The sequence below is a fragment of the Delphinapterus leucas genome, chromosome 6, assembly GCF_059928025.1.
Source record: "Delphinapterus leucas isolate spDelLeu-1000000601 "Yukka" chromosome 6, BTC_Dleu_Yukka2, whole genome shotgun sequence".
Classification (NCBI taxonomy): Eukaryota; Metazoa; Chordata; class Mammalia; order Artiodactyla; family Monodontidae; genus Delphinapterus; species Delphinapterus leucas.
In genome coordinates, this window is record NC_143134.1 from 9771028 (window position 1) to 9783419 (window position 12392).

Genomic DNA, 12392 nt, shown 5'->3' on the forward strand with positions numbered 1-12392 from the left:
CTTCAAGTCACCCTGTGTTCCGACCTTGAGAAATCACCAGCAGAGTTAATAGAATCATCAACAACATGTGTTCCTTCCCTCCCTGTGGCCATGTGCCCGGGGAGAGTGGAGGGATGCAATGAAAGAAGCAGAGAAAAGGATGAGAGATGGGAAGAAATTGCATCAGGGGGAAGGCCCAGAAAGGATGCAGGTCCAGACAGCAAGTGTGATATTTGTAGGTTATGCGGTGGCACCTGCCGAATTCTCTCCTTGTAGCCGGGCTGCGGGTTCTCCGCCCGCAGTTATATGAACAGCACAGTGGGCAGCGGGGTGGGTGCCTGTCTCATAAAGGATCTGGCCTTACTTTGCACACGAAAAATCAATGTAAGGAAACACTCTCATGTTTGTATATCAACTATTCGGCTGTGTTCACTGAGATGTTTGTGATTTTAAAGACATCTTTCCTACACGTCAATCCCCATCATCTACCGGCAGAATTTCCACATCATCGCACAGTCACATTAGAGCAAGGACACAGGGATTTTATTTCAGCTCTGACTGGGTCTACAAGGCCATTGCATTCTTTTCTCAAAGAGGAATAGCTTTAAAAAAAATTTTTTTTAAGAGAGGAGGGAAAAGGGTCAGCATGGCTGCCAAGAACTTCTCGGTTTGGTTCCAAAGCACTGTGAACAGAACTCGCTAAGGTCAAATGGAGCCCCCCCCCCTCAGGGGCTCCGTGCAGAGGAGACGGGAACTACGCTGCCTTCCTCGGCCCCTCCGTCTGCCGTGGTGGGTCCTGCTGGCCTCTCCTGCTGGAAGCTGCTGTCCGGGACCCTCTTCTCGCCCCGTCACCAAACGACAACTCTGTCCTGTGAGCCTTTCCCAACTGCAGCCGTCGATCCTGGCTTGTCCACCTCACACACCCATTGTCCTTGAAGGAGTTCAAAGCACCTGGTTGGTCGTTTTCCCACCGTTGCCCCACTTGAGCTTAAATGTCATGTTTTCAGTAAGAAATTTAAAGGTCCCGCCATCACTTTGAACTCACCGTTTCCAAAATGGAACTTCCCGTCTTGACCTGGAACTACACTTCCGGCTGACGTCTGCATCCTTCTCAAAGGCTCCGCGGTTGCCATGGTCACCCTGACGCACATCTTAGATGCTGTTTTTGTCCCACCTCCTCTATTCTTCAGCCATCAATTCCTACCGGCCCTTTTCTCTAAATGTCTCTGCCAGCTTCTTTGTCCCCTCTGCCCCGCGCACTGGGGGCGGGGCGGGCAGCTCCCATCTCCTCATCTCTGACCCCCGGGCCCCCAGCTCCGCATCTGATCTCCCGTACAACGGCCGGGCTGGTCTTCCCCCCACGTCACTTCTGTATCGGGAAACCTTCAGCAGCATCAGGTGAACCCTTCCGCCGGCCTTTCCTGCCTTGCAGGCAGGCATCTGGCCCTGTGCTCACTACAAAGCACGCACGTACTGTGCAAGCCCTGGGTTTCCATCTCCCCACGGACGAGCTGCCTTGTGTCTGCCGCTGAGCCTTTGTGTTGCAGTCCTTCCTGTGCCCGCCTGTCCTGGGCTTCCTCCGAAACGTATTGGAAATTTCTCCATCTTCATCGCTCAGGCCCCATCACCTTTTTATCTAAAACGTACTCCCGCCTTTCTCGCCTCGTCTCCTCCAAGCTTATGTCGGGTTTGTAATCTCTGCCACAAAGTTATTAGAGTGATGCGTTGTCTTCTAATATTTCTTAGAATTTTCAGCTTGCATGTTTCTCCCCATCCAGACTGTGCTCTCCTTGAGGGCAGGGACAGTGTCTTATATTTCTTCCTTCCAATTATCCCCTCCTCCTGGTATCCTACTTGTTTTCCATGATCCCACATTTTATCTATTCTGCTTTTACCATTTTTTATTGTGTACATTTTTGTAAGCAATCCCCAAACTTTTGCAGGATAAAAAAATAATTTCTTCTGTATCTTTCATAATACCCATCGTTGTAGTAGCTAAACACAGGTGGTCTGTGAGAACCCACTCAATAAATATGGAGTTGATTTTGAAATATAGTAGGGCACATGTGTATTAATCTCAGGCAACTAAAAAATGTATTTCAGCCCCTTAAGAATGTGAATTTAGGGGCTTCCCTGGTGGCGCAGTGGTTGAGAGTCCGCCTGCCTTTGCAGGGGACACGGGTTCGTGCCCCGGTCCGGGAAGATCCCACATGCCGCGGAGCGGCTGGGCCCGTGAGCCATGGCCGCTGAGCCTGTGCGTCCGGAGCCTGTGCTCCGCAACGGGAGAGGCCACAGCAGTGAGAGGCCCGCGTACCGCAAAAAAAAAAAAAAAAAAAAAAAAAATCTGAATTTAAATGGAATCATTTAGGCCTTTTTCCCCATTCTGATTCAGCTCTGCTGTTTTTCATTATATCCCAGTACTCTGATAATGACTTGATACAACTAAAACTGAAAAGAGAGAAAAGGTAAAAACAATCAAACAAGAACAACAAGAAACCTCAAAGGCTCTTCAGATGGGAGTTTAAAGAGGATAGCTGGTAGATCATTTCTATATGAGGACACGGGTTTATGGGACATTGTTCCACACACCAAGCTCCATGAGCCCCACACCCACACTGAGCAGTGGAAGGGCAGGGCAGGTAGAGACGCACACACACAGAGAGACAGGGCGATAGGACAGAAATCATACAAAACAGGATTTTTTTTGAATTTTATTTTATTTATTTTTTATACAGCAGGTTCTTATTAGCTATCTATTTTATACATATCAGTGTATATAGGATCTTTTTTTTTTTTAAGGAAAGAAAAAATGCATTCTCTGGCATAAGGAACAGTTCAGAAAAAAAGGCTAAGGCTCTGATTTTTAAAGTTTTGTGTCTGTTCTCTCATGCCTAAACCACTGGGCAAGATCATTACAGCTCTGCTCGTGTGGTGCGTTTCCTTTGCGACGCCCTCTTCTTGGAAGCTTCACTCACTCCGGGGTGATTACAGGGGCCAAGTGATAACAGGCCAGTCCTGCACATCTGTCTCAGTGGGTAAATAAATCACAGGCGGGATCATTTCAGCTTGGAGGGTAGAAACTCGAGCCCAGCTTTGATTTCTGCCACCATCGCCACATCACAGCAACCCCACAGTTGCTGCCCCAGAGGAACCAGCAGCGAGGTTACATGTGGACATGGCCCCAGCGCCACGTGGCCAGAACGAAAGGGCGTGGCAGCTCCTCACCCTCCTGGCATCTCCTCCTGGACGGGATGGAGGGCTCGTCCTCACTCCACGGCCTTGCAGGTGCCTGTGCTGTGTGGACCCCACTGCTCGAGCACCATGGGGCCCACGTGATAGGGGAGGTGCTTTTAAGCACCGCGTCTGTTCAATTATTCTCTGTGTCTGTCTTTATTTACTGGACGTGGAGGGTTTCAACAGCCATGGTGGGCTTATGGAAATGGAGCAGTTAAAGCTGGTCGCTGATCCACAGAAAGGACTCGCAGACTTGGTGGTCCTGCTGCCTGTCATCTTGTAAAACCTCAGAAGGATCCGACCCCCAGACCCTCCCTCCCCCAAACCAGGGTTCTCCATCAGAATCAGGTCCCAGCAAAAAGCTCACTACACGTGTGCAAGGGAGGGGAAAAAGGGTGGCTTACAAACGACCCTGGGCTCGCAGGTGTGGAGGAGCTGGCAGCCGGGCCTCTGTCCTGGCTTTGCATCTGCCTTTACAGGCTTTACGGAATGTGCTCCTGGGATATCACTGATAAGGAAATTGGCTTAACCCCAAAGGACATTTTCGCTTTATGTCTTGTAGTGCCCTTGAGTGCTTAAAAAAAGGGAAAAGGTAATTCTATCAAGCTTTCAGTTTTCATTGGCAGAAGGAATGGGCTCGCCAGGAATGGGATGAGAAGCACGGCCTTGTTCCCGGGGTTCATTTCACAGTGAATTACAGGGCTCGAATTCTGTGTTTTCTCTCTATAAACCCCAACCCCAATCTGCTGAGAACATTCATTGGCTCACAGGAGGCAGAGCCCCTGACCATCACCTTGACAACCCACGGAGTCACGTGTCCATCCTGCTGGTCCCTCATGGACTCAGCATCGCATCAAGACGCACTTGGAAGACACGGGCTGACCTCTGAAGGCTCACCGGCCTCTGCCTGCAGAGAAGCGGCGTTCCCTCCACACAGCAAAGGCCTCAGGGGACCCCAATTCTCTTCGCGACTCGAATCTGTCACTTGGCCCAATTCTTCGATGACGAGGGAAGAAGAAACTATTAAAGGGCAAAGAAGTAATCTCTACTGCTGAAGTTACGATGCTTTCACATATCTTGGGCGGGTTTCTAATTCTACTTTCATTTTTTTATTTTTATTTTTTGGCCGTGCTGCACGGCATGCGGGATCTTAGTTCTCCGACCAAGTGTTGTCAAACCCACGCCCCCTGCACTTGAAGCGTGGAGTCTTAACCACTGGACTGCCAGGGAATTCCCTTGAGAGGGTTTCTAATGTGATTTATCTTTAAATCATGGGCTGGTGCCCCTGAATGAGAAGCTGGACCCAGTATAGCACGTTTCTCCGTTTTTTGGGTGATCATCTAAAAACAGATTTTTATTCTCTTCAACTACACTATTATAGTAGCTATTGGCTACATGTGACTATTTCTATTTAAACTTAAATTAATTAAAATGCACTCAGATTAGACATTCAGTTCCTGGGTCACGGCAGCCACACGTGGCGAGCGGCCCCCGTACTGGACAGCACGGGTATGAGACATCCCATCACTCCCAGAGCAGATGCTCTGATGGACAGCGCTGCTCTAGAGAATAACCACTGATGCGTTTACTTCTCCCCTACGCTCACCTATATTCCGTATCTCATCTCAAACATTTACCAGCAATTCAGAGATAACTGTACAGCCGCCTTTAGCCTCCTTCATCAACTAAGTCTTGTGAATTCAAGGCCAGCTGGTTGTGGCAGACTGATTTCCTTCCAAAGAGGGTTTTTCAGACACTCCACCTGCAGAGATGATGGAAGCCCCTGAAGGGTGAACTAGAGAACCTGCAGAGAGAGCGAGCTGGAGGGACAGGGCCAGCAAAGACACTATGAATTTTACGTCTTACCTGCTTACCTGAGGAGGGCTTGGGGTTTTTCTTGTGTGTGTGTTTTTTTTTTTGCGGTACACAGGCCTCTCACTGCTGTGACCTCTCCCGTTGAGGAGCACAGGCTCCGGACGCACAGGCTCAGCGGCCATGGATCACAGGCCCAGCCTCTCCGCGGCATGTGGGATCCTCCCGGACTGGGGCACAAACCCGCATCCCCTGCATTGGCAGGTGGACTCTTAACCACTGCGCCACCAGTGAAGCCCCTACCCTGGGTTCTTGAAGACACTGTGCTCTGAATACTCAGCAGTGGTGGAAACATGGGATGGCCCTTCTCTTCCTAAACAACGTCATTTTTCCACCTGCCCCTGAACTCAGCAGTGATCATTCTCTCCAAAGTGGGTATCCCTTGCTCTCTCACTTAATTTCCAAGCTCTCATCTCCCTAAAACATTGTGGATGTCTGCTCCTCCCTTCCAAATCTGTGACCCCCACAGGTTGGGGCCTTAGGTCCTCTGTCTGTCCGAGGGGAGACTCAGACAGAGGAAGGAAGCTGGCACAGACCCGTCTTGAACGGTGGAGAAGAGCACCACGGCAGTTCCCTGCTCTCCTGCCAGAGACACTGCATCAAACACGACCTAAAAGCCGTGCTGTGTGCATCCTTCCCCGTCCTGACGTCTCCCTAAGCGGCAGCACACTCTACCTCATCTTTATCCTTTACCTGTGCAGCTCAGAGATGCTCCACATCCGCACGTCATGGACTTCTCAGCGGGGATGCTTTTCATGGTTGCGTAGCTTCTGCTGCACAGATGTCACCAGAGCCCCACCGATGGACACTTAGGCTGTTGCCGGCATTTTGCTGTGATAAACAACACTGCAATGGATAAGGTACGGGCATTTTACACTTGATGAATAAGTGCCTCTGGAAGACAGATTCTTAGAATGGGTGAATGCATTTGCAATTTTGATATTTTCTAGAATGCTCTCCCTAGATGTTTTATCAAATCACGTTCTCATCAGTAAAATAAGTGCTCCTAATTTCTAATTTTTTTAATTTATTATTATTTTATTTATTTTCTTTTTTTGGGCTGCGTTGGGTCTTAGTTGTGGCACACAGGATCTTCGTTGAGGCACACGGGATCTTTCGTTGCGGCGAGTGGGCTTCTCTCTAGTTGCGGTGGGCAGGTTTTCTCTTCTCTAGTGGCGCACAGGCTGCGGGGCGTGTGGGCCCTGTAGTTTGCAGCGTGCGGGTTTAGTTGCCCTGCAGCATGTGGGATCTTAGTTCCTCAACCAGGAATCAAACCCATGTCCCCTGCATTGGAAGGCGGATTCCCTTTCTAACTTTTTTTAAAGTTTTCAACTTTATAGGTGAAAAATATTTCACAGTTATTAAGTGCATCTACATTAGAAATATGGTAGAACACCTTTTAATATATTGGCATTTCTTTTTTGAGGAACTGCCAGTTAATACTGGCATCAGGTTGGTGTGGGTGAGAGACCAGACTACAGTCAAGGGGTTTATTCTCACACAGATCATGTCTGGAGACGAGTAGTTCAGGCCGGCACGAAGGCTGCAAGGTTATCAGGGTCTCAAGCTCCTCGTTTCTTTCCCCCCATCATATTAAAATGTGGCTTCGGTCTTAAAGGTCACCTAGGCTCAAGATAGCTGCTGGAGTACCAGCTAACGTGTCTACAGCAGGCTACAAGAAGGAAAAAGAAAACGGCCACAGGGTATGTGCCTCCTCCCTTTTAAGAAGCCTCACAGAAGCCCCCTTTGACATTTAGCTTCTGTTTCAGCAACAACTCAGTAACGTGGCTGTGTCTGAAGGAAACTGGAAAATGGGGCTTTTTAACTGAGGGCATTGCCCGGGAATCAGTTAATAAGGGAGAAGAGGGCACTGGGTATCGGGAGGGCACTGGCAGTTTCTGTCCCATATTCTTGGTCAGTTTTACTTTTGCGTTTTCATTCTTACTCTTATTGAGTCCCAGGAGCTCTTCATATATGAAGGAAATTCTCCTTGCCTGTCACAGGAGTTACAAAATTTTTTTCTATTATTTTCTTTTGACTTTGATTAAGGTCTTTTGTCACGTAGGTATTTTTTCTGTAGTTGAAGGTATTCATGTTTTCTTTTGTATGGCTTCTGGTTTTTGAGTCACATATAGGAAGGTCTCTCCTGGTTCCTTCTGGGACTTTTATAAAGGTCTCATACCAGGAAAGATTCAACTCAAGGTCAAAGCCTTCTGGAACCAAATTTCCTCTCTAAGTTGTGGGCCATAGCAGTGGCAGCTGGCTCACTGACCACCTCTGGAGACTTAAGGACATCACTCAAGTAGTCTGACCTGTAACCACAGTATGGTGACTCGAAGACCACTGCCACACGCAGGTCTTTCCATCAAGGTTCCTGGGGTCTGGGTGGCTGCAGAGCAACAAGAATTTGCATCCAGTGAGATCAAGGTGCTGTTTAGGATGGAAATTTAAATAGCCAAGTCAGAAAGTTATTACAAGTTATTAACAGAAAGACAAGAGAAATGAGAGAAACATTCCTCTGTAAAAGAGGGAGGGTATTTTAAGGCATTCATAGTTCACACAGGCCACCCCAACAGTTCCTTCTGGTCTCTGGTGAGAATCACTTACCACCAAGAACAGAGCCGGGCGTTCACAGGAGTCAGGGAAGGGCAAGCCTGTGCTCAGCTGGACACGGCGAGTCTTGTGTGACACCCCCTCTGTTACTGTGGTTGGTTGGCATATTCTTTTTCTTGGAAAAAAGCAATTCAAATAGGATGCTACCTCGATAAGAACATAGCTTAACTGGTTCAAAACAGTTTTTAAAAATGTCACATGGATACACACAACAAGTTGTACCACTTAGTCTAACATCCACTAAAAGCGCTTTCCAAACTTGAATCCTAATGTGTAGAGCTCTGGATTGAAATGTTCACCTGAGCTTCTGGAGGCATGAAAACACTGTCCTGTTCTCATTAGGAACAGAAAATTACATGCACCACAGTTGGAAACACCACCTTAACTTGTTCTTTCTAAATCTGATTAGACCCAGCAAAGGCTCGTGCATACACCCCAGGAGAGTGTAGTGAAATATCTGAAAGCAGAGGTGAAAACAGTGCACATGTTAAAAGAGCGCTTTTCACAGGGGGAAACTAAATGATCACCGACTTGCCCAGGTGGTTACAAAGGTAGCTTTCGGCAAAAGCTCTCATACAATCTACAGTTCCTGATTCTTAATTCTGACAATTTGATAGCAACTAAAAGTTAAATTAGGAAAATACTTTTTTAACCCGATAGACGCAGTCTTTTTAAACTTACGACTTGCTGGCTTTCCGTGGGGGTTAAAATCACAGCGAGTGTGAAGGTGATGGGCCCATGCCTTGCGAGACCTGCGGGCTACGGCACGGCTGGTTTAGGTCTGGTACTCCCTTCTGTGGCCAAGAAGAAACTTCCAGAGTCACCGGACGGTTTAGCCACCGTGAAGGGGGAAAGCGGTGCAGACGAGTCACCCAGCCCCTGGTTGAGACTCCACACGCTCTCTTTTAAGACTGTAAACTCTCTGGGGAAACCTTATTAATAAATAAGGTTTGTTGGCTGGAGAGGTAAACTGTAGATTATTGTAGATGCCGTCTGTCTGAGGAACATGCAAAGAATTTTTATGCAGTAGAAACTATGCCATGTTTAAAACAAAAAAAGAAAAACTTTAAGGATGGACACAATGGATGCATAAAGGCTGAACATCAAATTTTAATCTTGAACCTTTTCTCCAGTCTTCAAATTATTAACATGAAAAGGAACAATAAATTGCAATTTTATCATTACCTTAATCGTCGTGTAACAAGCCCCTGTTACAAAATCTCCATCTACTGTGCCCAAAAAACCAACAGAAAACCCATACATTATATTATCTAAGTGATCTATTAACAGATGAAATTTTAACCAACTTCATACCAGGAAACTATTAACAGAGGTACTTCAATCACATAGCTTAAAATATGGAGAAAAGACAGGTAAAAAAATGATCTTATCCTGTAGTAGTAGTCTTCTTACTTTTTAAAATTTTTATAAAATACACTAATTTCCCAAAATAAAGAATATTATGACACATTGGTGTCAACTTACACAGATGAAAGCTGATGGCAGCTTTGTTTCTAGCTAAATTTCATTTCACCAAAACTTTATATATTACATGAATATCCCAGTAAAGTATTTTTTAAAAAAATTCAATACACAGGAACATAATATACAGTGTCATATAAAAACAAATGGTTAATTTAGGAATGATTTCGTTTCAACCACGTAATGTATCTCTTTAAGACCATGAAACCGCTTGCTACTGCGAGAAGACTCACAGGCCATGTTTTGATTCCCCAGCTGTAATTCTTAAAAGTAGAAAATGAAAAAGGCTTTTGCGTCTGCTTTTTCATGAGAAAACTGTTGCCACGGTCTCTGACATCGCCAAGCCCAATTCCCTGGTTCTGTTTGGAGGGCAGCCCTGACCCAGGCCGCGGGGCCAGACAGGGTGAAGGTGGACTGTCAGGGCGGGGCTGCAGGATGCGGGCTCCGCCCACCTGCACCCACCACCCTGCAAGGGGGGCGCCACCCTGAGGCCCCGCCTGCAGCCACCTGGAGGGACAGGGAGCCCGGGTCACAGCCGGAGAGGGACTGGTTTGGGGCAGAGGAGGGGCTGCCCAGTCCAGCCCAGGCGGGTGGGCATCACCCGTGGCCTCTGTGCGGGGGGTCCACCACCCTCGGGGGCGGGGGTGTGGGAAGCGCCACACGGACGCCTGGGCCGCCTCGCAGGGTCCCTCCTGCATGACTGCACAGGCAGGTCCCCAGGGTGACAGCGCGATGACATTCAGAGCCATCCTCAGACAGGTGGCAACCTCGGTTCTTCAACTTCCAGCCACCGAGCTGAGCCGCTTCTGTTATGAAACTAAATCTATTTCTGAACACATTCTGTCCAAGGGCTGTGCTTTATTCTTCCTTATTCTAGGGAATCAGAGACCTTCAAGGTTAAACTGAGGAGCAGGTCTTGGAGTGATTCCCGACCCCAACCAGAGAGAGAGGCTCCTGCCTCGCTACCCCGGGGTCCCTCAGCGACACGGACTCACTTGTGTGTCCTGGTTTCCCAAAGAGACAACCAAACCCGAGAACGGGCATCTCTGACTCAGAGAAGCCGAGGTGAAGCCCAGGGGGGCAGGGGCTGCATCTGCATCAAGGACACACTTTTGCTCCCGACAAGGGATCATCCAGCTTCTCCTTGGCTATCATTTCATAAATTAATAATTTCTTAAAATCATAATCCAAAGAATTTATCTATTACAAGAAAAATTCAAGTTTAAAAAAGCAAATAAATTAGTTAAGCCTTGTAAACAGTTGTCTGTCTCAGCTAGATATCTTTTTAGGGAAGGTTCCTCTGTGGAGTGAATCAGACAGGACCAGGCACATGGCACGCACCCTGGTCCTGCCGCCCCGGGTCCCTGTGGGCCTTGTGATGGATGCGGTGATAGGCCAGGTCCAGCCCCCGGCGGCTCCTCAGATGTTTTCCACGAAGCTCCCGGGGAAGAGGCCCGTCTTCCCGTTCCGCTGCAGCGTGCCCTTGAACCAGCCGTCCTCCCGCTTCCTGTGCACAAACACGATGTCGCCCTCCTTGAGTTCCAGTTCTGCCTCACTCTGGGGGGGGTAGGAAACCACGACCCGGTGCCTGCAAGAGAGGGGGGGAGTGAGGGAGAAAGAGATGGAGCGGGAAAGAGAGATGGGGGGGAGAGAGAGAGAGATGGGGGGAGATGGGGGGAAGAGAGAGATGGGGGGAGAGATGGGGGAGAGAGAGAGAGATGGGGGAGAGAGAGAGAGATGGGGGAGAGAGAGAGATGGGGGAGAGAGAGAGAGAGAGGGAGAGAGAGATGAGGGGGAGATGGAGGGAGAGAGATGGGGAGAGATGGGGGAAGAGAGAGATGGGGGAGAGATGGGGGAAGAGAGAGAGAGAGATGGGGGGAGAGAGAGACGGGGGAGAGGGAGCGATGGGGGAGAGATGGGGGAGAGAGAGAGAGAGATGGGGGAAGAGAGAGAGATGGGGGAAAGAGAGGAGAAGGAGGGAGGGGAAGCAAGGAGGAGGGCAGGGGAGAGACAGAGTGGGCTTAGTCACAGCTGCTCAGAGTTGAGCAAAGCCAGTGCACGCGCCTGAGACGCTGACAGAACAGGACGGAGCACAAGTCTGCCTATAATGTTGGTAAAATGACTCAAAATGCCACCGTCCCCTGTTGCGCAGAGACTTGGCATGAACGATGTTTGGATGTGCATAATGGTCCACAACTGACCAGGGGCTGACTGAGGAAACCCTACCCTAAACACCCCAATTCTCCCTGGGGCAGGTTGTCCCAAGGTCCACACAGGGAGGGGAGGACGGAGACCGCCAGTTCAATCCACCACCGCCAGCAAGGAGGCCGGCATTCAGAGCTCAGTTGGTCTGACATCTGTGTCTGTTTCTCCACTGGTTCTCAACTCAGGTATCAGTGGAAAAATATGTAGTTATTACTGAAAGATTCCAGGAGCCTTGCTGGTTTAAGGTCATCTACCCCCTGCTTCCATGCTTCTTCGTATCCTTCTGCAAAATTATGGTTAAGAGCCAGGGAAGCCAGAGGGAGGTGAGCTGTTTTTCACACTGTGTGGTCTCCGACCACGTGTGTGACCAACAGAATCCTGTGAAAATGACGGTCTCTGGTCCTGAGGTGGGGTCCTAACGGGCGTGCGGCTCCCACCCGGCTGTCTCCCGGGAAACCAGTCCCACACTGTCAGCTGACTCATCACCCTGTGGACAGGACCACACGCGGGGTAACAGACGTCTCTTCCCATAAGCCAGCGGGACCACCTTGAAAGGGGTCTTCCAGCCCCAGTCAAACCTTTACACAACTGCAGCTCAGGCTGACATCTGGACACTCATCCTAACAAACTAAGCCAGAATCACTCACGTAAGCTATCCCCAAATTCTCAACCCACAGCACTATGAAACAATACATATTTACAGTTATTTTAAGCCACTGAGTTTTGGGGGTAATGTGTTATACAGCAAAAGATAACTAATAATCTCTCCTTGTCTCACGCTAATTAGTCAGTCTTCAGCTACAAAAGTGGTTGAGTTTCTACTCTCCTTTGGGTCTCAAAGTCAGAAAATGAATTTATAGCCTCACAGGAATTACTCTTAACGGCAAGTAGAGAAGGTCACGGGTGAAAAGTTGGTCATCAGAACCGATTCTACAGAACTGCCCCAAACTCATGAAAGCCATCTGAGCCCGGTCCTTTTGGAAGATTGCTAGTTTCACCAGCCTCCA

The 12392-nt window shown here is 48.7% G+C and overlaps 1 protein-coding gene across 7 annotated transcripts in view; it reads right to left on the reverse strand.

Moving 5' to 3' along the window:
• Positions 1 to 10490: 10490 nt before the first annotated feature.
• The window catches only part of SH3RF1 (SH3 domain containing ring finger 1), a 159160-nt gene continuing 157258 nt past the window's right edge, over positions 10491 to 12392 (reverse strand). For all 7 annotated transcript variants that reach the window (XM_030761796.2, XM_022594857.2, XM_089912676.1 and 4 more), the window contains one exon: positions 10491 to 10768. In XM_030761796.2, the coding sequence (XP_030617656.2) occupies positions 10600 to 10768 (169 nt within the window). In that variant the 3' untranslated portion in view covers positions 10491 to 10599. The remainder of the gene's footprint in view (positions 10769 to 12392) is intronic.